Source organism: Oncorhynchus kisutch, linkage group LG20 (genome assembly GCF_002021735.2).
Source record: "Oncorhynchus kisutch isolate 150728-3 linkage group LG20, Okis_V2, whole genome shotgun sequence".
Classification (NCBI taxonomy): Eukaryota; Metazoa; Chordata; class Actinopteri; order Salmoniformes; family Salmonidae; genus Oncorhynchus; species Oncorhynchus kisutch.
Genome location: NC_034193.2, coordinates 42,671,702 through 42,698,279, shown reverse-complemented (window position 1 = coordinate 42,698,279; position 26,578 = coordinate 42,671,702). Strand labels below are relative to the sequence as shown.

The following is a 26,578-nucleotide window of genomic DNA, read 5'->3' as shown; positions in this document are numbered from 1 at the left end:
ATACTCTCCCAAGCTCATGTGTGTGTGTGTACCTCTGGGCAGCACGTTCCAGGCGATAGTGTCAGTGATAGCAGTGAAGATCCAGTTGAGCTCTCCCAGAGGGGTGCGTCTGTCATTCAATCTCCCAGGTATCCTACACAACACCATAGGTTAGTCAGTAACATTAAGATAGAGGTAACTGCCAAAATAAAGGAAACACCAACATAAAGTGTCTTAATAGGGGGGGGGCACCACGAGTCAGACCAGTTTCAATGCACCTTGGCATAGATTCCACAAGTGTCTGGAACTCTGTTGGAGGAAAGCGACCATTGATATAAAGCAGTGTTCTATATATATATGGATGCAACACGATTCTTCCGTGAGAAAAATAATTTGGTGTTTTGTTGACGGTGGTGGAAAATGCTGTCTTAGGCGCCGCTCAAGAATCTCCCATAAGTGTTCAACTGGGTTGAGTTCTGGTGACTGAGACTGCCATGGCATCATACATCGTTTTCATGCTCATCAAACCATTCAGTGAACACTCGGGCCCTGCGGAAGGGGGCATTGTCATCCTATGGAGGCATAGCCATGAAAACCAAAATAATGGACTGAGTAATGGTCTGCCCAGCATTTTTATACATTTGCAAATGACTTAATTCAGGAACCAAACCTGTGTGGAAGCATTTACTCAAGCGTTTCCATTATTTTGGCAGACACCTGTATATTCCATATTAAATACACTGAGTGGACAAAACATTAAGAACACCTTTCTACTATTGAGTTGCACCCCCCTTTGCCCTCAGAACCTCCTCAATTCGTCGGGACATGGACTCTACAAGGTGTCGAAAGTGTTCCGCAGGGATGCTGGGCCATGTTGACTACAAAGCTTCTCACAGTTGTGTCAAGTTGGCTGGATGTCCTTTGGGTGGTGGACCATTCTTGATACACACAGGAAACTGTTGAGCGTGAAAACCCCAGCTGCGTTGCAGTTCTTGACAAACCGGTGCACCTGGCACCTACTACATACCCCGTTCAAAGGCACTTAAACATTTTATCTTGCCCACTCACACTCCGAATGGCACAGACACACAATCCATGTTTCAATTGTGTCAAGGCTTAAAAATCATTTTTAAATTGGTCTCTTCCTTGAGCGACACTGATTGAAATGGATTTAACAAGTGACATGAATAAGGGATCATAGCTTTCACCTGGATTCACCTGGTCAGTCTATGTCATGGAAGGAGCAGGTGTTCCTAATATTTTGTACACTCATTGTATTTCAGTGTTCTATATCTATAATACATCCATTTCATCTAATTAACATATAGAGCTATTAATTTCAGTGGCATCAAACTACAATAACACTTTAAAACTGTCATTATACTTGATGGGAAAGCACCGCAGATTATATGCACATTTAAAGCACTAAAATACTGCACTATATAGTAGCGCTAAGCGATTCTTTTTCATTTTTTAAACAACTAACGTCCGTTCTACGATTTGATATCCATATGGTTGTTTTTTTTCTTCCGGAGCTCGATGTGAAGTTTGTAGAGATGAATCACCAAGTCTGAACTGTGTGATGTTGTAGGGAGTTGGTTTCCAACAGGCCAATCTTTTATACTGAACAAAAAATAGTTGTAGCGATGAGACAAGATAGTAGCTACTAAACAATTGGATACCACGAAATTGGGGAGAAAAAGGGGTCAAAAAAAAATATATATATATATAGGCGGATTTCACATAACTGGGACTACAGATGCTGTTGGTCACAGATACCTTAAAAAAAATAGGGGCGTGGCATCAGAAAACCAGTCAGTATCTGGTGAGACCACCATTTGCCTCATGCAGCACAACGTCACCTTTTCATAGAGTTGATCAGGCTGTTGATTGTGGCCTGCGGAATATAGTCCCAATACTTGCCACATGGTGCTGTGCATTATCATGCTGAAACATGGTGATCGCTGCGGATGAATGGCACGACAATGGGCCTCAGGATCTCGTCACGGTGTGTGTGCATTCAAATTACCATCGATGAAATTAAATTGTGTTCATTGTCTGTAGCTTAGGCCCATACCATAACCCCACCACCACCATGGGGGCACTCTGATCACAACATTGACATCAGCAAGCCACTTGCCCACACAACGCCATACACGTGATCTGCTGTTGTGAGGCCAGTTGGACATACTGCCAAATTCTCTAAAAACGACTTTGGAGGCAGCTTAGAGAAATGTACATTACATTTTCTGGCAACAGCTCTGGTGAACATTCCTGCAGTCAACATGCCAATTGCACACTCCCTCAAAACTTGACACATCTGTGGCATTGTGTTGTGACACTAAACTGCACATTTTAGTGGGCTTTTGTCTCCAGTACAAGGTGCACCTGCATAATGATCATGCCGTTTAAATCGGCTTCTTGATTATGCCACACCCGTCACATGGACGGATTATCTTGGCAAAGGAGAAATGCTCACTAACAGGGATGTAAACAAAATTGAGCACAAATTGAGAGAAGTGAGCTTTTTGTGCGTGTGGAACACGTCTGGGATCTTTTATTTCAGCTCATGAAACATGGGACCAACACTTTACATGTCGCGTTGCTATTTTTATTCAGTGTGCATAGTTTAGCACGGAAGACGTGGTAATTAACTACAATGACCATAATCCATTAACGCGCTTCAACTTGTGTGGTCTGTGCGGAGCAGGACATGGAGACTGTCGCCTTACTCAGACCGACAGCGTCATTGCGTTTTGCTCCACCAGACGCATATTCATTTCTAATAGAATGCTGTGTTTGGCTTGCTTGGCTTGCAGCATTGTGTTGCAGAGGTAGTTCCAGTGCGCATCAAACTGCATGTAACGACTTGACAGAAACAGTAGCAGAAGGTGAATGTTGCACTGTTGTTGCACACATCTGGTAAACATGTTGGGTTGAAAGGAAAGATGTTTTGACTGCTAGGACGATGACGGTCCTGATCGAGGCGTGGTCGAGAGGGATCGAAGGCAGTTGCTTCGCGAGCCTGAAAATACATGACTGATTGATAGTTATTCAGCCTTATTTACTTTGAAGAACTACTAAAACATGTATTTTTGTCAGACAGCATAGGCAGCAGCTTTATAGAGATGAGACGACTTGGAGTCGTTAAATAAATCTAATATTTTATTAAAGTAACGTGAAAAAGCAGTTAATAAGTGATAAACAGTAATGGGCAGTCACCATGGGACTTACTCATTGTTGTATTATGTGAAACAGCATTCAACCCGGAATTTCATGTCTAAATAAATAAATAAATAGAAACCAAAAACAGTGATTATTTTTTTTACAATCAAAACGAAACGACCTCAAAAAGTTCTAATCGCTATAGCCTTACTTCATAGAGAATAGGGTGCAATTTGGGACTCTGCCTCAGACATACACAATCTTCCTCTGAATCAAAGTCCTCCACAAAGACCTAATAGGAAACCTCTCCTTTAGCACTAGCCTATCCTGTCCCAGATCACTCAGTATTCCAAACCTGAGATTGCCATGGAAATGAGCGTGGGTATTGCTTGTCCCAGACGGGAGCGGTATCCGCGGCGCCCGGCGCCATGGTAATCAACACGGCGACACAGGAAATCACCTCAGCCCCTCTCCCAGCTCCCCGTCGTATAATGAGCAGTCAGTGAGGCTAGAAGTGGAGGGAGAGGAGGCTAAGACTAAAGGCTACTGAACCAGAGAGAGAGCACGAGAGAAAGAGAACGAGAGAGAGAGAACGAGAGAGAGAGAGAGAGAGAACGAGAGAGAGAGAGCACGAGAGAGAGAGAGCACGAGAGAGAGAGAGCATGAGAGAGAGAGTGAGCACGAGAGAAAGAGACGAGAGAGAGAGAACGAGAGAGAGAGAGAGAGAGAGCACGAGAGAGAGAGAGAGAAAGAGCACGAGAGCGAGAGAGAGAGAGAGAGAAAGAGCACGAGAGCGAGAGAGAGAGCACGAGAGAGAGCACGAGAGAGAGAGAGAGCACGAGAGAGAGAGAGAGCACGAGAGAGAGAGAGAGCACGAGAGAGAGAGAGAGCACGAGAGAGAGAGAGCACGAGAGAGAGAGAGAGCACGAGAGAGAGAGAGAGCACGAGAGAGAGAGAGAGCACGAGAGAGAGAGAGAGCACGAGAGAGAGAGAGAGCACGAGAGAGAGAGAGAGCACGAGAGAGAGAGAGAGCACGAGAGAGAGAGAGAGAGCACGAGAGAGAGAGAGAGAGAGAGAGAGAGAGAGAGAGAGAGAGAGAGAGAGAGAGAGAGAGAGAGAGAGAGAGAGAGAGCACGAGAGAGAGAGAGAGAGAGTTCATTTTTATTGTTTATTTCACTTGTATATTATCTACCTCACGTGCTTTGGCAATGTAAACACATGTTTCCCATGCCAATAAAGCCCCTTGAATTGAATTAAATTGAGGGAGAGAGAGAGAGAGAGAGAGAGCACGAGAGAGAGAAGGCTAAAGACTAGCTAGCAGAGAGTGTAGTACTGAACTAAAGGGAGAGAGACTAATGGCTAATGGACTGGAGGGAGAGAGGGAGAAAGGAGCGAGGGGGTTAACACTAGAATGACTTTAGGCCAACTGCCACTGACGTTTGATTTTGAAAATACATTTGAGGGGGGTAAAATCAGCACACAATAAAAGTTGTCCTGTTCCTTCCAACTTTTCCTAAATATTTGTATTTTACAGAATTTGAAATGACAAACAGAAAAATACTTCGAGCCTTTCTTCCTGTTTGTTTCCACACCTCTTCCCAACTTAACCCGTCAAGACAGGATGTTGGTACCCAGACAGGTGCTAATGCAACTCTCTCCCCACTGAATGAAAGACAAATGGGGGATAACCCTGCACCTTACTTCACAATTGAATTCAAATGAGGCCTAACTAATGATAAGGAGGGTGAAGAGGCTGATTTAGTTTGAAAGACAATAGTGGGATGAAGAGTGTGTGTTATGCCCATTGATCAGCAGCAAATCATTTGACCGCACGCCTTGGGGGTTGATACCATTCTCTTTTAAGTTGTACTTTGTTGTGGTAGTGTTTTATTTACTATAACTCTATTACTAATCACATTTCCTGTAATGGAGACTGAAACAACCTGGTAGGCCTTTAGAATAATGTAAAACATAAACACATACACCCAAACTAATTTCACACAGATTAAGAGAGTTAGACTACAGACAAGATTCAATTGACAATAATCCGATGAGTGACAATATCAGTTGTCAAACTGTACGTGCATTTACAGACGCAGGGAAAGGAGCATCACTTCATCATATCCTCCTTCAGAGTCACATGCGGGTGAAACATTTTCATTTCTAAATAGTATCAGAAAGAGCATATTCTGCAGTTTCTCTTACACTTACCTTGGTCAAATAACTCGCTATTCAAGAGGTGCAGCTCTATTTCCCAAATGTCACTTTTCCCAAGAACATCCCTGCTGTCCATGAATTCAGCACATGACCACTCACGCGGCAGCATTGCTCTGCCTACTACGCAAAAACCAGTAGCATAATACAGTTCAAATATGCTATTCTGTCGTCAATGGATGAATGGGCAATAGAAACCAGGTATAAACTGATAATGGTGACTTCAATGAACTGGTTGATGAGGGTGATTGAATTTGATTGATCTGAATGATGAGGGTGAAGAGGATGATTGAATTTAGAACTATATTATAACTTTTGATGACGAATTGGGGGCAGTCTATTTTATTCTGAAAGGCTGTAAACGGTTATATCATTTCCCCTCGGTGAGAGTCAAATTAGACACCGAGTACAACACACAGCGTGTAGTTCACAATGGCAAGCCGAACCAAACGAATGGACGCACTGACAGTATTGCAAATGCTGCAGAACTAGGTGAGTTAGAGTCGGATGGAGGATCATATATTGAGCTTGATGTCGAGTTTGCTGATGAAGAGTCTTCATCCGATTCAGATGTTGACTTCGATGCCTCTGATGCCTGAGCTTCGCCACGTAGAAAAACTGAGACTGAGACAGTGATCCCAACTGGTACGGTGAGACAGGAGTCTGGGAGGGACGGCACGGTGACACAGGAGTCTGGGAGGGACGGCACGGAGACACAGGAGTCTGGGAGGGACGGCACGGAGACACAGGAGTCTGGGAGGGACGGCACGGAGACACAGGAGTCTGGGAGGGACGGCACGGAGACACAGGAGTCTGGGAGGGACGGCACTGAGACACAGGAGTCTGGGAGGGACGGCACGGAGACACAGGAGTCTGGGAGGGACGGCACGGTGAGACAGGAGTCTGGGAGGGACGGCACGGTGAGACAGGAGTCTGGGAGGGACGGCACAGTGAGACAGGAGTCTGGGAGGGACGGCACAGTGAGACAGGAGTCTGGGAGGGACGGCACAGTGAGACAGGAGTCTGGGAGGGACGGCACAGTGAGACAGGAGTCTGGGAGGGACGGCACAGTGAGACAGGAGTCTGGGAGGGACGGCACAGTGAGACAGGAGTCTGGGAGGGACGGCACAGTGAGACAGGAGTCTGGGAGGGACGGCACAGTGAGACAGGAGTCTGGGAGGGACGGCACGGTGAGACAGGAGTCTGGGAGGGTCGGCACGGTGAGACAGGAGTCTGGGAGGGACGGCACGGTGAGACAGGAGTCTGGGAGGGACGGCACGGTGAGACAGGAGTCTGGGAGGGACGGCACGGTGAGACAGGAGTCTGGGAGGGACGGCACGGCGAGACAGGAGTCAGGGAGGGACGGCACGGAGACACAGGAGTCTGGGAGGGACGGCACGGTGACACAGGAGTCTGGGAGGGACGACATGGTTTGGGTTGAAAAGAGGGAGGAGTTTGTGACATGCAGATGTTGCAGCACATCAGAAATGGTACTGTTGCTCATGTGCATAGAAAAGGAAACAGTAGGTGGGACATGTCTATGGCTGAACTCTAAACATTTATTGAACTCTTGTATGTCCGCGGGCCGTATGGCGGCAAGAGCATGATGTGGAGTCCTTTTGGTCTGATAGGTACAGGGGGGACTTTTACAAACTGAAGCCAGGCCCATGAAAACTGTGCAGTGCAACCGATTTGTTTGTGGGTCTTGCTCACACAAAGCCCCAAAGCTGTGCGCTGACTGTGGACCCAAAGCATAAAAAAAATGGGGGGAAAAGAGATGTGTCTGATATAAGAACAGTCATTTGTTGATTGTATCCTGTCATGAATATACACTGCTCAAAAAAATAAAGGGAACACTTAAACAGTCATGGTCATGGTGTGGGGTGGCATTTCTTTGGGGGGCCACACAGCCCTCCATGTGCTCGCCAGAGGTAGTATGACTGCCATTAGGTTCCAAGATGAGATCCTCAGACCCCTTGTGAGACCATATGCTGGTGTGGTTGGCCCTGGGTTCCTCCTAATGCAAGACAATGCTAGACCTCATGTGGCTGGAGTGTCAGCAGTTCCTGCAAGAGGAAGGCATTGATGCTATGTACTGGCCCGCCCGTTCCCCAGACCTGAATCCAATTGAGCACATCTGGGACATCATGTCTCGCTCCATCCACCAACGCCACGTTGCACCACAGACTGTCCAGGAGTTGGCGGATGCTTTAGTCCAGGTCTGGGAGGAGATCCCTCAGACCATCCGCCACCTCATCAGGAGCATGCCCAGGCGTTGTAGGGAGGTCATACATGCACGTGGAGGCCACACACACTACTGAGCCTCATTTTGACTTATTTTAAGGACATTACATCAAAGTTGGATCAGTCTGTAGTGTGGTTTTCCACTTTAATTTTGAGTGTCACTCCAAATCCAGACCTCCATGGGTTGATAAATTTGATTTCCATTGATAATTTGTGTGATTTTGTTGTCAGCACATTCAACTATGTAAAGAAAAAAGTATTTAATAAGAATATTTCGTTCATTCAGATCTAGGATGAGTTATTTTAGTGTTCCCTTTATTTTTTGGAGCAGTGTATATTCCCACAGATATTTATTTATGCAATTCGTCCTTAACAATTGTTCATGCGCTGGTGACTTTGTTTAGGAATACAGCAAATCAATTCACCTGTGCACCTAGTTGGTTAAATTATCATATTGTTTTGTTTCTGTATGAAGTTGGAACTGGACTTAATTACTATAACTCTATTACTAATCAAATCTACAAATTAAGTTGATCAAATGGATTACACTGTAGTGTTTTTATTGTAAGGGCTATAGGCCTACATTTACAATAGTTTATGCTCTCTTTATCAAGCTTGTTTGTGCACCTTGCAGGTTAATATGCATCGGATGTATATGCTAAAGAGGATGCCCGGCAACGTTCTCTAGCGGGTACTGATAGGCTGAAAGGCCAGGCGGTTCTACCAATACAAACTTTGCCAGTTATCTAGATTAGAATCAATCTTCCCCTTGTGCCCTAAACAATAGCCTACACTAGTCAGTCCCCTGATGGCACAAGTCGGTCGGAACTTGGTCCTCAGATGGGACATCCTGTTGATGCCAAATAAGGAGTTTCCTCTTGGGTCCCCACATTGATCTCCTGCACAGTCACACTAGTTAGTCCCCTGATGGCACTAGTCGGTCGGAACTTGGTCCTCAGATGGGACTTCCGGTTGATGCCAAATAAGGACTTTCCTCTTGGGTCCCCACATTGATCTCCTGCTCAGTCACACTAGTCAGTCCCCTGATGGCACAAGTTGGTCGGGACTTGGTCCTCAGATGGGACTTCCTGTTGATGCCAAATAAGGAGCTCCCTCTTGGGTCCCCGCATTGATCTCCTGCTCTGTCCGTTCGTGTGCGTGTCGACAGGTAGCCTAGCGGATAAGAGCATTGGACCAGTAACCGAAAAGATGCTGCTTCGAAACCCTGAGCCGACTAGGGGAAAAATGCATCAATTTGCCCTTGAGCAAGTCACCTTAACCCTAAAATGCTCTGGATAAGAGCGTCTGCTAAATGAACAAAGTGTAAAATAATGTACAGCATGTGGTGTGTGTGGTCTAATGATGACTCCTGACAGCCCCAGTGTGTGTAGTGTAGATCAATAGAGGCCTGGCTGTGTTGATGGTGATGTGTTGACCGGGCCGCCGGCCCCCCATGACGCTTTATGACCCCCTCAGTGGAGTACAAGGAGGAAGGGGGAAATAGACTGAGTGGAACGAATGCCTGGGTATATCCTGACACACACACACACACTAAAGAAAGCTCACACACACAGTGCCCAGAGAGGACGCTGAGGAGCTGCACTGAACCAACAAGGCATCGCTCATGTGAAAGAGCAGTGTGTCAAAGCATCAAAGAGACCCCATATCTCTTTCCCATTCAGACCTGCTAAACCCCACAAGAGCTCACCCACTGCCCCCATTCATCTGGCCTAACACACATGCGCAGTCAGTACTGACAACACACACTCACTCACTCTGCTAAATGCATTAGAACGGAGGAAAAGGAAGACCACGTGGTTCTGCCATAACCTGGACTCAGAGACGGGGGGGGGGGGGGGGGGGGGGGGGGGGCACTGGTGAGCAGCGACATGTGAAGACATGTTTTCTCAGGGTTCCTGCTTGAGGTAAACATTTGATTGTCAATAATTCCGTAAAACCTACCCTACCGGTATTATTTACTAACACATTTCCAAAGCTTGTTTGGCTAGAGGAGAGACCTGTGAAGGACAAACGATACAACCTACAACATCCCATTACCGTTTAGATGAACGGCTGGTGGCCCTGTGGAGTAAAAGCACTGAGTACTGGGTGTTCCTGCCAACAGTGATTGGCAACATCGTGAAGCACCAAAGAGGAAACATTTAGCATCCCGGACGGGACAACCTGTGTACTAGAAAAGTAGAGGTCAATTGGTTTTTCTCTTTTTTCAAGGGGACACAGAGGTAAGGAAGGAATTAATGGATATCCTGGTCAAAGTATAACATCCGTTTCCAACCCTAATTGTTACCTGTCATACCAGCTACAGCATAGATGTTTTCCATTTTCACTCATTTGAATCGACTTGTTACTATTGTTGTCCTAAAGGTAGAGTGTGCCAGTGTCACTGCTGAGTTCCCAAGTCTCTCAGGTGACTAAGTCACGTCAAATAACGACACATAAGCCAAGTGACTAGGCATGATGAGAACAGCCCTGCCCTACTTAGAGACCCCTAAAGAGACCCAGCAGGGGGCTAGACGAGCACCGCACCCCTCCAGGGAGTCTGGGGGAGACCGTATCAATAGGGTGCGGGATTGGAATCCACGCTCAAAGCTCATAGGGTTCCCATATCATTCCCAGTGGGAAAACAGAGTTGTGGGGAGATGAAAAGAAGAGCGGTGTTTCCTGAAAAGAAAGGATCATCCCTGATCAGGAGGCAGCTTGGCTGTTGTAGGAGTGAAGTCAAAAGATGGGAAATAAACAACAAACATTACACTGCATCTGCGTGAAGTATTAGTCACAATAACTGACATGGTTTAGAATCGTGACTCAATCTCTTATCTAAGATCCTTTTGCGATAAGTGTGTATGTAGGAGTGTGTGTGTGTGTGTGTGTGTGTGTGTGTGTGTGTAGGAGGGAGAGGAGAAGTAAATAATTATTAGTTGGTTTAAGTTCTTTGCAGTGACTTAGTCTTAATGGGGTTCGGCTGTTGATATGTAACATTTTGGCCTTCTGAGCAGAAAGTGTGTGTGTGTGTGTGTCCATTATGGCCGGTTAACACTGAACACACGGAGGTAGTCATGGCCATGTGCTGACTGAGTCACAAACTCAGCTGGGAGGTAAATGTCACCACGTCCTGGGGCCCAGCGCTGAAACACACACTGACACAGCTCAGCCTTCGGGAAGCTAACGCTTCAGCAACACTCCTTATTAGAGCTGTCTAAAACCCCGGTCCTGGAGAACCACACAGGGTGTGTTCAGGGTTCTGATCCAACTCCGCACTAATACACCTGGGGCCTGTTCAGGGGGATGCAACGTTACAGCGTTCAGATATCACTTTTTAGTTTGTTTTTTTGAGTGACCAGTAACCATTTTAGAGACTGGCACCAAAACCAGCCGTGTTTAAAGTTCCAGACAGAGGTAAATGAGAAGGTCCTTTAAACGAGTGTTGTGACAAGGTGTGAACTCTGCTATGGACCCAACAGAACAGGCCCGTCAGAAAACAGAGTAACCGGTCTAAAACAATCAGTCTCTCTGAAAGGGGTGTTTTTGCCATTGCAGCACATTGGCAACCACACATGGTATGGTGTTGGGTGATTTTTAAGAGAGGAACGGCTACAGGCCATGATGAATTAGCGCTTCTGTTGCTCTGCACTGGACTCCAGTACCTTTTGTCCGAAAAGTCCGATTTTGAACTAGTTCACCACTTAAAACATCTGCAAAGCTCTGAAATACCACTCTCATTAATTTCTTTTTGGTCTGCATCTGGGTCAGATGCACGTCGTCACTTAAAAAAGACACACTTGTAAGGGAAGCCTTTCCCAGCACGGACTGATTACATTGGGTCGGATGGTGTCCAACTCTGAACGAGGTGATACTGAACGAGTACACTACGGAATACACTACACATTCACTTGAGATGAGGACTCCAAAAACATGCTTTCAAACGCGAACTGCATTTTGATTTCTTCAGGGTCTGCAGCTGGGTCAAGTCGGAATGCCGACAGAGCTACCTTCCTAGTGTTTTAGAGGGGAGCGTTTTCCCAGCACGACCTCAATTTCCGACACAAACCTACGATAAGACTGACGCTCGTATGAGCCTCCTGACGTGCCTTTAGATGTGTTCTCGCCGCAGCCCTCGCTCCAGTCCAGTGAGACATGTAAGGAGGGAGAGGTGTCAAAGCTGTCAAAACCGGCCCATGATGTACTGATATGGTGAATAAAAGGGGAGAGAGAGGAGAGAGAGAGAGGAGAGAGGAGAGAGAGAGGGGAGAGAGAGAGAGAGAGAGAGAGAGAGGGGAGAGAGAGAGAGAGGGGAGAGAGAGGAGAGAGAGAGAGGGGAGAGAGAGGGGAGAGAGAGGGGAGAGAGAGAGAGAGAGGGGAGAGAGAGAGAGAGGGGAGAGAGAGAGAGAGAGGGGAGAGAGAGAGAGAGAGGAGGAGAGAGAGAGAGAGAGGGGAGAGAGAGAGAGAGAGGAGAGAGAGGGGAGAGAGAGAGAGAGAGGGGAAGAGAGAGAGAGAGAGAGGGGAGAGAGAGAGAGAGAGAGAGAGGGGAGAGAGAGAGAGAGGGGAGAGAGAGAGGAGAGAGCGCGAGAGAAGCAAAGTAAGAGAGATCTCTCTGATTGTTAGTTGAAAGGCTCTCTCTCTGGTTATTTCTCAACCAGTTTTTAACCTCCACAGGGGCATCTCCACATGTCAGAGAGAGCGAGCGAGAGGAAGAGGAGAAAAGAGAGAGAGCTACAGAGAAGGTGGGAAGAGAGCGAGAGAGTTAGACATGATGCCAAAGGGAGAGAGAGAGAGAGCCATACAGTGAGCAAGAGAGAAGGAAGGGAGTACCTTATCCACCTGACGAGAGAGAGACACTTCTTGTATCCTCTCCTTCAAAACAGGGGATTGTTTGAAAGAGGAACGGGCTGCGGTTCGCCTGAGGTGCCTGAGTTATGGGGCACAGGAGAGGCAACTCTGGAGTTTGGAGCCAATCCTAAACACACTTCCAGTGTTGGAGAGGTGTAGACTAGGCAGAGAGAGGAGGGAAACGTGACTATCTGGCGAGGGGCAGAGAGAGGAGTGAAACGTGACTATCAGCATCACACTGGGAAAAGAGTTCTACTAGATGAACCCTGACACACACACACACACACACACACGTTCAGTGAGTCTGCACCATGTCACCCTCAGCCTCTACTAGCCCTTAGCCAAACACACTAATTAACCTCTAGAGGACTAGATTGTGTGTGTGTGTGTCCATTCTGGCCTGGTTAACACTGAGCACACCGAGGGAATCATGGCCATGTGCTGACTGAGTCACACAATTAGCTGCAGGGAAAGTCATGCTCGCATTTACACGCCAGCATGTGTGTTTGGAGGGAAAGCGAGAACGTGCGCCTGAGTCAGACAAAGGCTCGCCAAATCTGAAGTAGTGAAAAGTTTGTCTCTCCGGCTCTTGTTTAACTGTTATGTCAGCGTGTGAACGTCCTCTATCTGTATAGATGGGATAGAGAAAGAGCTCCAGGTGCTGCAAGTTGCCTTCGATGTTCTCAAAACGAGTGGAATTGCATCCGTACGTCCTTTTATCTGGCACATTTGTATCACTCGCAACAAGAACATACTCAAATCCATCCATTAAAATGTTTAAAAAACACAGATCTTTACAAAAGAAAAAGTAAGGGCTTTAAAAACCGGTCCAAACTACACTACTCACTGAAAGAACAAAAGAAGAATAGCAATATAAAGTAGAAATGAAATCGGGAGAGTTGCCACAGCGGTACTTACTTCTCAATGAGGTCCAACGTCACTCCTGGCACCAGCTTGGCACTTTTCTGCATGCAAAACCTGGGGGCACAAACAGAGGTCCAGTCCAATCAGGGCAGCAAGAAAGCAAACAAAAGTGCTATATTAAAAAAAAAAAAAATGCTTCAGGTCTTAATTCATCCGTAAAGCGCTGAACGTTTGCATGGAAGCATTGCCGTGTCAACCACAAACGTTTTTGTTTTCACAGTGAAAAGAAGTTTGATATCACAGAAACAACAAGTAACTTACAATTGCATAGCATAAGGTCTTTGAACTAGAGGTTTAGGTGAGGGTCAGGTCACAAAGGGATACATGCAGGTATATCCAGGTCTATTTAGACTAGAGGTCGACCGATTAATCAGAATGGCCGATTAATTGGGGCCGATTTCAAGTTCTCAGAACAATCGGAAATCAGTATTTTTGGACAATCTTTATTTAACTAGGCAAGTCAGTTAAGAACACATTCTTATTTTCAATGACGGCCTAGGAACGGTGGGTTAACTGCCTCGTTCGGGGGCAGAACGACAGATTTTCACCTCGTCAGCTCGGGGGATTCAATCTTGCAACCTTACAGTTAACTAGTCCAACGCTCTAACCACCTGATTACATTGCACTCCACGAGGAGCCTACCTGTTACGCGAATGCAGTAAGCCAAGGTAAGTTGCTAGCTAGCATTAAACTTATCTTATAAAAAACAATCAATCATAATCACTAGTTAACTACACATGGTTGATATTACTAGTTTATCTAGCTTGTCCTGCGTTGCATATAATCGATGCGGTGCGTATTCGTGCAAAAGGACTGTCCTTGCTCCAATGTGTACCTAACCATAAACATCAATGCCTTTCTTAAAATCAATACACAGTAGTATATATTTTTAAACCTGCATATTTAGCTAAAAGAAATCCAGGTTAGCAGGCAATATTAACCAGGTGAAATTGTGTCACTTCTCTTGCGTTCATTGCACGCAGAGTCAGTGTATATGCAACAGTTTGGGCCGCCTAATTTACCAGAATTTTACGTAATTATGACATAACATTGAAGGTTGTGCAATGTAACAGGAATATTTAGAATAATGGATGCCACCCATTAGATAAAATACAGAACAGTTCCGTATTTCACTGAAAGAATAAACGTCTTGTTTTCGAGATGATACTTTCCGGATTCAACCATATTAATGACCTAAGGCTCGTATTTCTGTGTGTTATTATGTTATAATTAAGTCTATGATTTGATAGAGCAGTCTGACTGAGCGGTGGTAGGCACCAGTGTAACAGTATAGCTTTAGACCGTCCCCTCGCCCATACCCGGGCGCGAACCAGGGACCCTCTGCACACATCAACAACAGTCACCCCTCGAAGCATCATTACCCATCACTCCACAAATGGTATAGAGGGAAATAGTCCTATAATTCCTATAATAACTACAACCTAAAACTTCTTACCTGGGAATATTGAAGTCTCATTTTAAAAGGAACAACCAGCTTTCATACATTCTCATGTTCTGAGCAAGGAATTTAAACGGTAGCTTTCTTACATGGCACATATTGCACTTTTACTTTCTTCTCCAACACTTTGTTTTTGCATTATTTAAACCAAATTGAACATGTTTCATTATTTATTTGAGGCTAAATTGATTTTATTGATGTATTATATTAAGTTCAAATAAGTGTTCATTCAGTATTGTTGTAATTGTCATTATTACAAAAAATATATATCATAATCGGTCGACCTCTAATTTAGACCGCACTGTGACTCCCACAGTGAAGAGGGTATCATCGTGCTTGGACCGGCCCGGCTGGTAGCAGGTCCAGTGGGTTCACAGCAGGGTGATGTTTAAAAGGTAGAGGAGAGGCACTATATAGCACTGCTGAGGCAGCAAATATAGCAGCTGGGTTGGGATCGCAGATGGGGCTTAGTCACTATTATCAAGGGGAACACAGGTGTGTGTCTGAGGTCAGGATTGTGTGTGTGTGTGTGTGTGTGTGTTTGTTGTGTGAGTGTGCACTCATGCGCGCGCGTTACACAAATCCAACGTTTGAATTATGCAGAAACCTCGCCACCAGCTGTCCAGCCTACGTGTTCTCATCTGGACATTCAAGCACGTACACAGACCAGGGTCAAACTAACACCGTGTAACAGCTCCCCACAACAAACCTCAGGTGGCCATTACATTCAGATGGTGAGCGCGCTACACAGGTCTCCCACTGTGTGTGTTGTGGTAATGAACTTTTAGGATAGAGGTCAAAGTGGCACACGAGAGTCTCCTCAAATAGGACATGGAACATGAATAGAGACAAGGCCATATAGACAGAATGAGAGACAGAGATGGAGAGAGAGAAGGGACTTCTCGCCTGAAGTGTTCCCAAAGCACACATGAGGAGATGAGACTTTGATCCACAGCCATAACAAACAGAGAAGAGATGGAGAAGGGTGTCAGAGGACATACTGTACTAGAGAGAAGTGTGGAGTGGTACTAGGGGTCCGTGTGAGTATGTCTGTGCGTACGTGCTTGGGAGAGAGAGAGAGAGAGAGAGAGAGAGAACGAGAGAGCGAGGAAGAGTGTGTGTGGGGTCCTGTGCGCGACGGCTACCTCTCGGTGGGATCCCAAACTAGGTCATAGAGGGAGGAGCGGAGCGTCTCGGTTGGTCCCCTCGGAGCAGACTGTCTGCTACAGCTCATTACATCCCCCAATCAGCTCTCCCCAGACTCCCTCTGTTTCCATCTTTCCCTCGATGCGGCTCTACTTCCATTCCCTTCTCCGTCCTTCGGTCTCTCGCTCCATCACATTCTCCTTCTGAATGTGTTCATGTCTCCCAACCCCAAATCCCTCAGTCTGTCCTCCACTCCCCCTCTCCATTTTACACGTCTCCAAGTCGTTATCGTCTACTAAGTTTCCAATTCTCTATATGCCTCTATTTCTTGTCTCTCCTTCACTATCTGCTTCCCTCCTCCTGTCCTCTAATTCTTTCCCTCTTCTGGCTTCCCGCTCCATCCATTCCCTCTTCTGGCTTCCCGCTCCATCCATTCCCTCTTCTGGCTTCCCGCTCCATCCTTTTCCTCTTCTGGCTTCCCGCTCCATCCTTTTCCTTCTTCTGGCTTCCCGCTCCATCCTTTCCTTCTTCTGGCTTCCCGCTCCATCCTTTTCTGGCTTCCCGCTCCATCCTTTCCCTCTTCTGGCTTCCCGCGCCATCGTTTCCCTCTTCTGGCTTCCCACGCCATTCTTTCCCTTGCTCCCCCTCATGATACACTAACTTTAGAAGCAATAATTAACAAAACCCTAATTAGCTGACTGTCGGCTCCTTGCTATTGCTGTACAATACACAGGTTATGTTCTGATCTGCTGCCCTAAGCTGTGGATTACTCTTAATGTATGAGATCTAGAGGTTGACCGATTAATCGGTCGATCGGTTATCTGCCTATTTGGACGCCGATTTTTTTCTCTCCCACCTTTATTTAACCATTACATTGCAATCCACGAGGAGACTGTGGCAGGCTGACCACCTGTTACGCGAGTGCAGCAAGGAGCCACGGTAAGTTGCTAGTTAGCATGAAACTTATTAGGAAAAAAACTATCAATCAATCTTAATTAACATAATCACTAGTTAACTACACATGGTTGATGATATTGCTTGTTTAACTAGCTTGTCCTGCATTGCATATAATCAATGCAGTGCCTGTGAAATGTATCATTGAATCACAGCATACTTCACCAAATGGGTGATGATTTAACAAACACATTCATGAAAAAAGCACCAATGTAACTAATCATAAACATCAATGCCTTTCTTAAAATCAATACACAGAAGTATATATATTTTTTTAAATGTTAGCAGGCAATATTAACTAAGGAAATTGTGTCACTTCTCTTGCGTTCAGTAAAAATACGGATTAAAATGTATTTATTTTTAAATAAAAAAATACAATAAAATACGGAACGGTTCCGTATTTCACTGAAAGAATAAACGTTTTGTTTTCGAAATTATAGTTTACGGATTTGACCATATTAATGACCTAAGGCTCGTATTCCTGTGTGTTTATTATATTATTATTCAGTCTATGATTTGATATAGCAGTCTGAGCGATGGTAGGCAGCTGCAGGCTCCTAAGCAGTCATTTACTGCGTTTGCCAGCAGCTCTTCGCAATGCTTGAAGCACAGCGCAGTTTAGGACTTCAAGCCTATCAACTCCCGAGATTAGGCTGGCAATACTAAAGTGCCTATAAGAAGATCCAATCGTCGAAGGTTAATGAAATACAAATGGTATAGAGAGAAATAGTCCTATAATTCCTATAACTACACCCTAAAACTTCTTAAGTGGGAATATTGAAGACTCATGTTAAAAGGAACCACCAGCTTTCATATGTTCTCATGTTCTGAGAATGTTAGCTTTTTTACATGGCACATACTGCACTTTTACTTTCTTCTCCAACACTGTTGTTGCATCATTTAAACCACCTTGAACATGTTATTATTTATTATTATTATTATTTATTATGTTATTATTTATTTATGTAAGTTAAAATAAAGTGTTCATTGTTCATTCAGTATTGTTATAATTGTCATTATTACAAATATATAAAAATGGGCCAATTAATCGGTATCTGCATTTTTTTGGTCCTCCAATAATCGGTATCGGCGTTGAAAAATCATAATCGGTCGACCTCTAATGAGATCTACACTATTAGAGGCTAAATGGTTATTCATACAGAGAAACACAGTCCCAGTAGGTTCAGGGCTTACGTCTCAAGGATGTTCAAGGTATAACTTATCTTTATTCATTTCTATGGTTCGAGGGCAGAGCCGTATATGTATCATGTATATTATTGGATCTGGTTCAAGGCCCTCGGGTTGGAAGAAAAATATATTTTATTTCAAAAGGTCTATGCATTGCTATAGAATTTTGAAAATGCAGAGATGCATTCAGAACGGCAATGTGTTTTCGCACAGGGCCGTGAAGGTAGTCTGAGGTAGTTAGTGTTCTGAGGCATTATGAGGTTTTATGATGAAAAACTCTACTTCCTGCACCCATTACATTCCCGTTTAGGTCTGTTGAAACAAAGCTGAATGTACAGTACTACAGGGTCATAGAACATGAGGTTAAGCAATGCTTTGCTTTCCCATTGTGATGTCACCACAGACAAGGACAAAGAGGAAAGAGTACAGTCCCATGAACTTTTCCCATATTGAGTCCACGCTCCAGAGATTGTACAGGAAGTGTGTGTGTGTTCCACCCTCCTCACTTGTTTCCGCCTTCCCCCTATAGGCTAAGGAGATGTGAGGACCGAGAATGAGTTTTGTTAGTTTTAAACGAGTGCAAAACATTGGTGTGTGTCAACAGATATCTAGGCAAATGAAAGTAATGTAAGACCAGATAATGCAGCTCCATGCTGACGCGTTTTCATTCAGAATAGATCAGTGCATTGCCTTTTGAACGTGTACCGTCATGCAAAGCATCATAGATAATGACAAGAAGATACTTGAGGTTGCTGGAAAGGCTGTCCAAGTTTTCAAGAGGGAAGCTAAGGTCTCACGTGCACACACACAAGCATGCACATTTGTGTGCTTTCTTTTTCTGTTATGTGTGTGTGACTGAGTTTGTCGGTGTGTGCTTGCGTGAGTGTGAGACCTAGGCTTCCTTAGCTAACACACACAATGCCCAGGTGGTGGAGTTGGCATGAGGAGAGTTCCAGGATATTCAGGCAGTCATCTGTCAAGGTGTTGGCAGCAGAACTGGAGTCTTGTTTAAAGATTCAGCAGGAAGATGGTGCTTCGCAGCTCCTCACAGTCACACGGGGTCATGACTGGCTCCTAACTATCTGATAAGCATGCTGAGTCCCTCAAGAATCACTATCCTCATTTCCTTTCCTTATTTAACCCTCCTTCTCCCCTTCATTCCAACCTCAGATCTTTCTCACCCTTTCTTTTCCCCTCATTTCTCCATTCCTTCCTCCTTTCCTCCCTCATACCTTTCCCTTTCTTTTCATCCCCTCTTGTTCCATCCTTTCCTGTCTCCTCACCATCTCTGCTCTTCTCCTTTCCCTCTCCATTGCCATAGCCACCCTCTCTCTCAACATTAGGGAAAGCCCTTGAAGATAGTGCTCTATCAGTAATGATTTTCTGCTCTGGTGAGCAAGGAACCCCTCTTTCTGACTCTCACTCTTCCTATATTAGTTTTTTCTCTCTCATTCCACCCCCCTCTTTTTTCTCTTCCCTCTGTGCTTTTTAAAAAATAAATAAATTGCAGCCGAGGTAAGCCTGTCTTAGTGAGCCTTTTCATCCGTTTCTCTCACTGCAGTGCTGAATGCACTTAGCTAAGGAGAGAAGCACATGTCTCTTTCAGCATGGAAGGGAGAGAGGTAGATCTACAGAAATAGAGAGGCAGATTTCACTGCAGTCTCGAGACAGGGCTGATAATGGATATTTCTGGTATTGGAAGTCTTTGTTATGACCCATCCAATAGCTTTACTCTAAGACTATCAAATCCTTAAGCAATTTGGTACTTGGCTATATAAATATTATCTACCGTTATTATTTCATCAATGACCTTTATTTCTACCAGATAAGTTGAGTAGTCAAAAGAGCCAATTGGGAACAAAGGATTAGGTAGCCATGATAATATTAGATGTTGGGGTTTAAATTTAACCAAGACACAATACAAATACCAAGAGAGATGTATAATGAAAGGGAAATGGAAAACCTACCACCGAGACCTCAGTTTAAATGTCTCAACCAAAGAATGAAAATTGCAAAGAAATGTGAATTATATGCCTAACAAATGTCTTCCTTCCCCAATGGTATTATTGTACGCCAATGCATCGCACTCACTATAATGGATCCTTTGAGCATGAAAAGATAATTGACAAAGAGGAAACGTCTACTCCAGTCTCACATTTTCTCAGAAACTGCGATTTGACTTACCCATTAGCTATACTACACCATTGATAGAAAAAAAATGTTAGAATGATGAGACTTTGCACGTTGTGTGTGCGTGACTTTGCAGAATTCTTGCCAATACTTTCTTTTTGTACTAGAATTGTCACTGTCTGAACCCCGAACAGTGCCAAACACTAAGAGACATTCACATAAAAACACACCCAAATATCCATTCAAACTACAACACTACTACTTTAGCAGGAGATGGAAAGCTGGGTATTGTAGTTCACAGAATAAGAGATAAAATAATGCAGTGGTATTTCAGTACCGAACTCTTCCTGATTGGTAGCCCTTTCCCATATTTGAGTATTTAAAAAATGGCAGATTTGTAATTGATAAGCGCCTAAATTGGAATGCAGTGGCAGTACTGTAACATGCTATACAAGACGTCAGAGCTCAGGTTCTCCACTTCACAATGCTGTATGGTATTCGAATGACAGCTGTTAGGAACTATGCAGGTATTGCACCGCCATTTCCTGGTTGCAAAACTTCAAATGGTTCACCTAATTTCAGTTTACATGACAAAACAAGAATGTGTAGTGTAGAAAATCCTTGTACCACCTATAGACCACTGAAGTATATTTTCCATAACCAAAAATATTGTATTTTGTTTCAGTTGGTGTACAAAAATGAAAATAAAAGACAAAAATTAAACTTAAGAATGGGAAGCATAGAAAATTTACCAAACAATGAATTTAGCACTATTGGTTTTATTGTTTGAGAAAAATAACACTGCATCAGCCATGGCAAATTGCATAGAATTGCAGGAAATTTGCTTGGGAGAGAGGTGCAATATGTAGCTTTGGGCGACCCGACCAAATGTACAAAGAAATGTGCTAAAGGTCTGTCATTCTCATTGAAAGCAAGTCTATGCATTCTCCCTAACTGCCTAGCTGTTGTTATTTTGGTAATTGTTAGATCTCAAATATATTATTTTAAAATAAATAGGTTCATTATCCTTTCTACACACTTTATATTTGGGTTTTAGTCATTACATTTTACATTGAAAGCCTTCTTCCATCCAGAAAATGTATTTTATATATGGGTCAAAGACGAGACGTGTAAATTTGGTGTCCGAAGGCCATTCATTTAACATAAAAAGATGTATAAATATAAAATAAAACCACTCAACTCTTACCCTTCTTTTGACCCAGAAATATTTGTGCTGCAAACTACTAAATTAAGGGAGTTATTGAGCTCTAAAGTGTCAAAATGTCCTTCAGTGTAACTGTGCGGGTTAAAATTCTAATGACAAGGCTTTGAAAAATGTAGAAATTCATCCTAAAAATATAAATGAACACCCATGGCATAATTGTGTTAGTGTTTGCAACAATATATAGAATAATGGGCAACATACTGTATCTAAAAAATATTTAAAAACTTGAATAACTTTTGCGCTTCAATGTCATTCAGTATAACAAAGGTAAAAAGTCATTTTAAAGCATATCACATGATGCGAATCATGTGACATCACAAAGAAGACCCATTGAAGACCTTCTGTAGGATAAGGGTATAGCTAAAGACATTAAAACGGGTCGTCTAGTATGTTCGGTACAGAGAGTAAAAAGAGCAGATTTCCGGGCGCGGAAAAATAGATTCAAGGCATAATGTACAGACAGGGGTATGGTAGGATGTGAGTACAGTGGAGGTAAACCTAGGCATTGAGTGCCTCTAGAGGTTTTGCCTCTAGAGGCACCATTTAAGCCAGGTGAGGTCACCGCATGTGTGGGGAGTGGAACAAAAGGGCTAGCTAAGGCATATTGAGCAGGGCTGGAGGCTCTACGGTGAAATAAGACAGTAATCACTAACCAAAACAGCAATAGACAAGGCATATTGACATTAGGGACAGGCATATGTAGCCGAGTGATCATAGGGTCCAGTGAGTAGCTAGGTGAGCTGGAGACAAGGCGATTCAGACAGCTAGCGGGTCGGGGCTAGCAGGCTAGCAGATGGGCCTCCGGGGGCCGTCACAAGGATAGAGCCTGTTGAAACCCCCTCGGACGGTTACGTCGGCAGACCAGTCATGATGGATCAGCGGGGCTCCGTGTCGGCAGTTAAAGGGTCCAGGCCAATTGGCAAAATAGGTATTGTAGCTCAAGAATCGGCTGATGGACCTCTTCGGGTAGCCGGGAGATGGGCCTAGCTCCAGGCTAACTGGTGCTTGCTTCGGGACAGAGACGTTAGCCAGGAGTAGCCACTCAGATAGCATCTAGCTAGCTGCAATGATCCGGTGTAAAGGTTCAGAGCTTGCTGAAGGAATCCGGAGATGTGGTAGATAAAAAGCAGTCCGATATGCTCCGGGTTGATATCGCCATGTGCAGACTGGCAGGAACTGACCGGGCTGAGGCTGGCTGATGTCCGAGTTAACTGTAATGACCGCTAGCAGTGGCTAACTGACTACTAGCTAGTAAGCTGGCTAGCTTCTGATGGGGGTTCTGGTTCCAAAGTGAAAAAATAACAGATCCATACCACATTGGCTGAGGCAGACTGCAGGAGAGTATGTTCAGTCTGTAGATGGAAATTGAGATTTAAAATATATAAGAAATATATACAAGAAAACTGACATCTGACTGCTACGCCATCTTGGATTATGTATCAATGTGATGAGGTGAGTAAATCTCTGAAATATTTTATGATTTCACCTTTACCTGATATACCACTATGTCTTCCGTTATGCTGAAGGACAGTAGCTTTGTTATCCCATGTTTTCACTAGTTTACAACATTTAATCATGCAATTCATATTTACTTGTATGAATACTGAATATTATCATTTTAAACTATTTTATAGTATTTTAAGGTATTTCAAGGGACATTTTCTTTATACTGTAGATGTAGTTGTCTAATAAGGAGAGGGCTGCACGGCATAAAGCTGGGTGGATAACACTTAACCTTAAAATGTACTATTACACTGTAGTTAATGTTTTATTACACTGCAGTTAAGGTAAAACTGATGGATTATATTAGTTAATATAATATTATACACAATTATGGATTAAAATGGATTATGAATTATATTAGTTAATAGCTGGGGCACTTCATGAAAAATCGAGACAGTACACTTTAAATTTAAGTAGTTTGATGGGCATTTTATGTAGATATTTTGTGTAGGTATCTTGAAACTGCATCTGTGTACCTGTATTGAATAGAAATGTACCAGTTACAGTGTAACAATGCATAACTACAACATTAACTATCATGTAATAATCGTGTAATAATGCAACTTAATGCAACGGAAAGTGTTTGCCGCAGGCTCAAATTATAGTAAAGTGATTACTCCCTGTTCACTTGACTGCACAGCCAGGCACGACTGCAACACCATCATTACATTTGCCGATGACACAACAGTGGTAGGCCTGATCACCGACAACCACGAGACAGCCTCGTGGTTTCTAAACAGCTTCTACCCCCAAGCCATAAGACTCCTGAACACCGAGTCAAACGGCTACCCAGACTATTTGCATTGCCCCCTCCCCTCCACTGTCATCTATGCAAAGTCACTTTAATTAACTGTACACACTACCTCAACTAACCAGTGCCCCCGCACATTGACTCTGTACCGGCATATATATTGTTATTTTTTTACTGTTGCTCTTTAATTACTTTTTACATTTCTCTTATTCCTATTTGTTTTAGTTTTTTTATACTGCATTGTTGGTTAGGGGCTCGTAAGTAAGCGTTTCACTGTACACCTGTTGTATTCGGCACCTGTGAATAATACAATTTGATTTGAATAGATTTGAAATAGTAACAAAACATGTTAGCGAGAAATGGAGAGGGAGTTTTTTGTTGACTCAGAGACAAAAACAAATCTCAAAAGGATGAAGTGAAAAATATTTTTCCCCAGTGTAAGGCAGGACGTTTTGATACCCGTGACGCATCAAATGTGGTATTAAAAATAAAATAATGTACTTTTTTCTGGGTAGTTATATTTCTGCCAGTCTGTGTATGGATATAAAACCTTGTGATTATGAAAAAAATATAGATTTTTAATACTTAGTGTTATGCTGAATTACATTTTACTAGGGTACATTCATATGAATCACAATAAAAAATGAATTGGCTTTATTCTTGAATTTAACTAATATAATTGCATAGGTGACATTCCAATGAACATAAAAAAGCCTTGAAGGGAATTGTAATTGTTGTTTTATATTTTTGCTACTTTGAAAAACGTAAGTATTTGACCCATATAAACTCAGCAACAAAAAAGTCACTTTTTCAAGACTGCAAGGAGGCACGAGGACTGCAGATGTGGCCATGGCAATGAATTGCGATGTCCGTACTGTGAAACACCTAAGACAGCGATACAGGGAGACCACATGGAAAGCTGATCATCCTCGCAGTGGCAGACCACGTGTAACAACACCTGCACAGGATCGGTACATCCGAACATCACACCTGCGGGACAGGCACAGGATGGCAACAACAACTGCCCGAGTTACATTAGGAACACACAATCCCTCCATTAGTTATCAGACTGTCTGCAATAGGCTGAGAGAGGCTGGACTGAGGGCTTGTAGGCCTGCTGTAAGGCAGACATCACCGGCAACAACGTCACCTATGGGTACAAACCCACCATTGCTGGAGCAGACAGGACTGGCAAAAAGTGCTCTTCACTGACGAGTCACGGTTTTGTCTCACAAGGGGTGATGGTTGGATTAGCATTCATCGTCGAAGGAAAGAGCGTTACACCGAGACCTGTACTCTGGAAGCGGGGTCGATTTGAAGGTGGAGGGTCCGTCATGGTCTGGGGCAGTGTGTCACAACATCATCGGACTGAGCTTGTTGTCATTGCAGGTAATCGCAACACTGTGCATTACAGGAAAGACATCCTCCTCCCTCGTGTGGTACGCTTCCTGCAGGCTCATCCTGACATGACCCTCCAGCATAACAATGCCACCAGCCATACTGCTGGTTCTGTGTGTGATTTCCTGCAAGACAGGAATGTCAGTGTTCTGCCATGGCCAGCGAAGAGCAAGGATCTCAATTCCATTGAGCAGGTCTGTGACCTGTTGCGTCAGAGGGTGGGGGCTAGGGCCAATCCCCCCAGAAATGTCTGTGAATTTGCAGGTGCCTTGGTGAAAGAGTGGGATAACATCTCACAGCAAGAACTGGCAAATCTGGTGCAGTCCATGAGCAGAGATGCACTGCAGTACTTAATGCAGCTGGTGGCCACACCAGATACTGACTGTTTGATTTGATTTTGACCCCCCCCACCCCTTGTTCAGGGACTTAAATTTATGTTAGTCGCATGTCTGTGGAACTTGTTCAGTTTATTTCTCAGTTGTTGAATCTTATGTTCTTACAAATATTTACACATTAAGTTTGCTGAAAATAAACGCATTTGACAGAGAGGAGAGAGTTTCTTTTTTTGCGGAGTTTAAAATTATATATAAGGATCCCAATTTCGTTTAAAGGTTTTAATGTTTAAAAGATCACACCCCTAATGACATCAAAACTGTGTTTATTATCGTCCTCAACGTCTCATCTTTCAGAACACAGGTCCTCTCAAGGGACTTCTTCCATTAGACAGTGCATTCAGAAAGTATTCAGACCCCTCGACTTTTTCCACGTTTGGCTACATTACAGCCTTATTTTAAAATGGATTAAATTGATAAGGGGAAAAAATAAAAATCTACACACTATCCCATTATGACAAAGCAAAAATAGTTTGACATTTTGGGAATAAGAAATTGCTCTGACATGCCCTCTAGTGGAGAAGGTAAGAACGGCAAAAAAATATAATAGGTCTTCTGTCAAGGAAAAGTTTATTTACATTTTTTATTTAGGAAAGGTCTCACACAGGCACACATGCCGTACAGACAGGCATTTGTCGCTCGCATATGTTTGTTTTCTAAGGATGACGTATAGGCTAATGGGTACCTTGCTGCTGTTATTTTTCACTGTCTTTTTTACTGTTGTTTTTATTACTTTACTTACCTATTGTTCACCTAACACCTTTTTTTGTACTGTTGGTTAGAGCCTGTAAGTAAGCATTTCACTGTTGTATTCGGCGCACGTGACAAATAAACCTTGATTTGATTTGAAATGGCAGTTTCTGATAAAAAGTGAAAGACTGGAGAAATCATTTCCTTTTCTTTGTCAACTATCTTTTCATCAGGATCCATTATAGTGGGATGCATTGGCGTACAATAATACCACTGGGGAAGGACATTAATAGGCATGTCATACCAAAAAAGTAGCAATACTCTTTGGTTGTGACAATAAACAGAGGTCTCAGTCATCACCTCTTGGT

The 26,578-nt window shown here is 43.8% G+C and overlaps 1 protein-coding gene across 7 annotated transcripts in view; it reads right to left on the bottom strand.

The window, feature by feature from the left end:
- LOC109865277 (regulatory-associated protein of mTOR) overlaps positions 1-26,578 on the bottom strand; it is a 193,356-nt gene that overhangs the window by 77,733 nt on the left and 89,045 nt on the right. For all 7 annotated transcript variants that reach the window (XM_031799187.1, XM_031799189.1, XM_031799191.1 and 4 more), the window contains exons 8-9: positions 13,369-13,428; positions 33-133 (exon numbers count right to left, since the gene is read on the bottom strand). In XM_031799187.1, the coding sequence (XP_031655047.1) occupies positions 33-133; positions 13,369-13,428 (161 nt within the window). The remainder of the gene's footprint in view (positions 1-32; positions 134-13,368; positions 13,429-26,578) is intronic.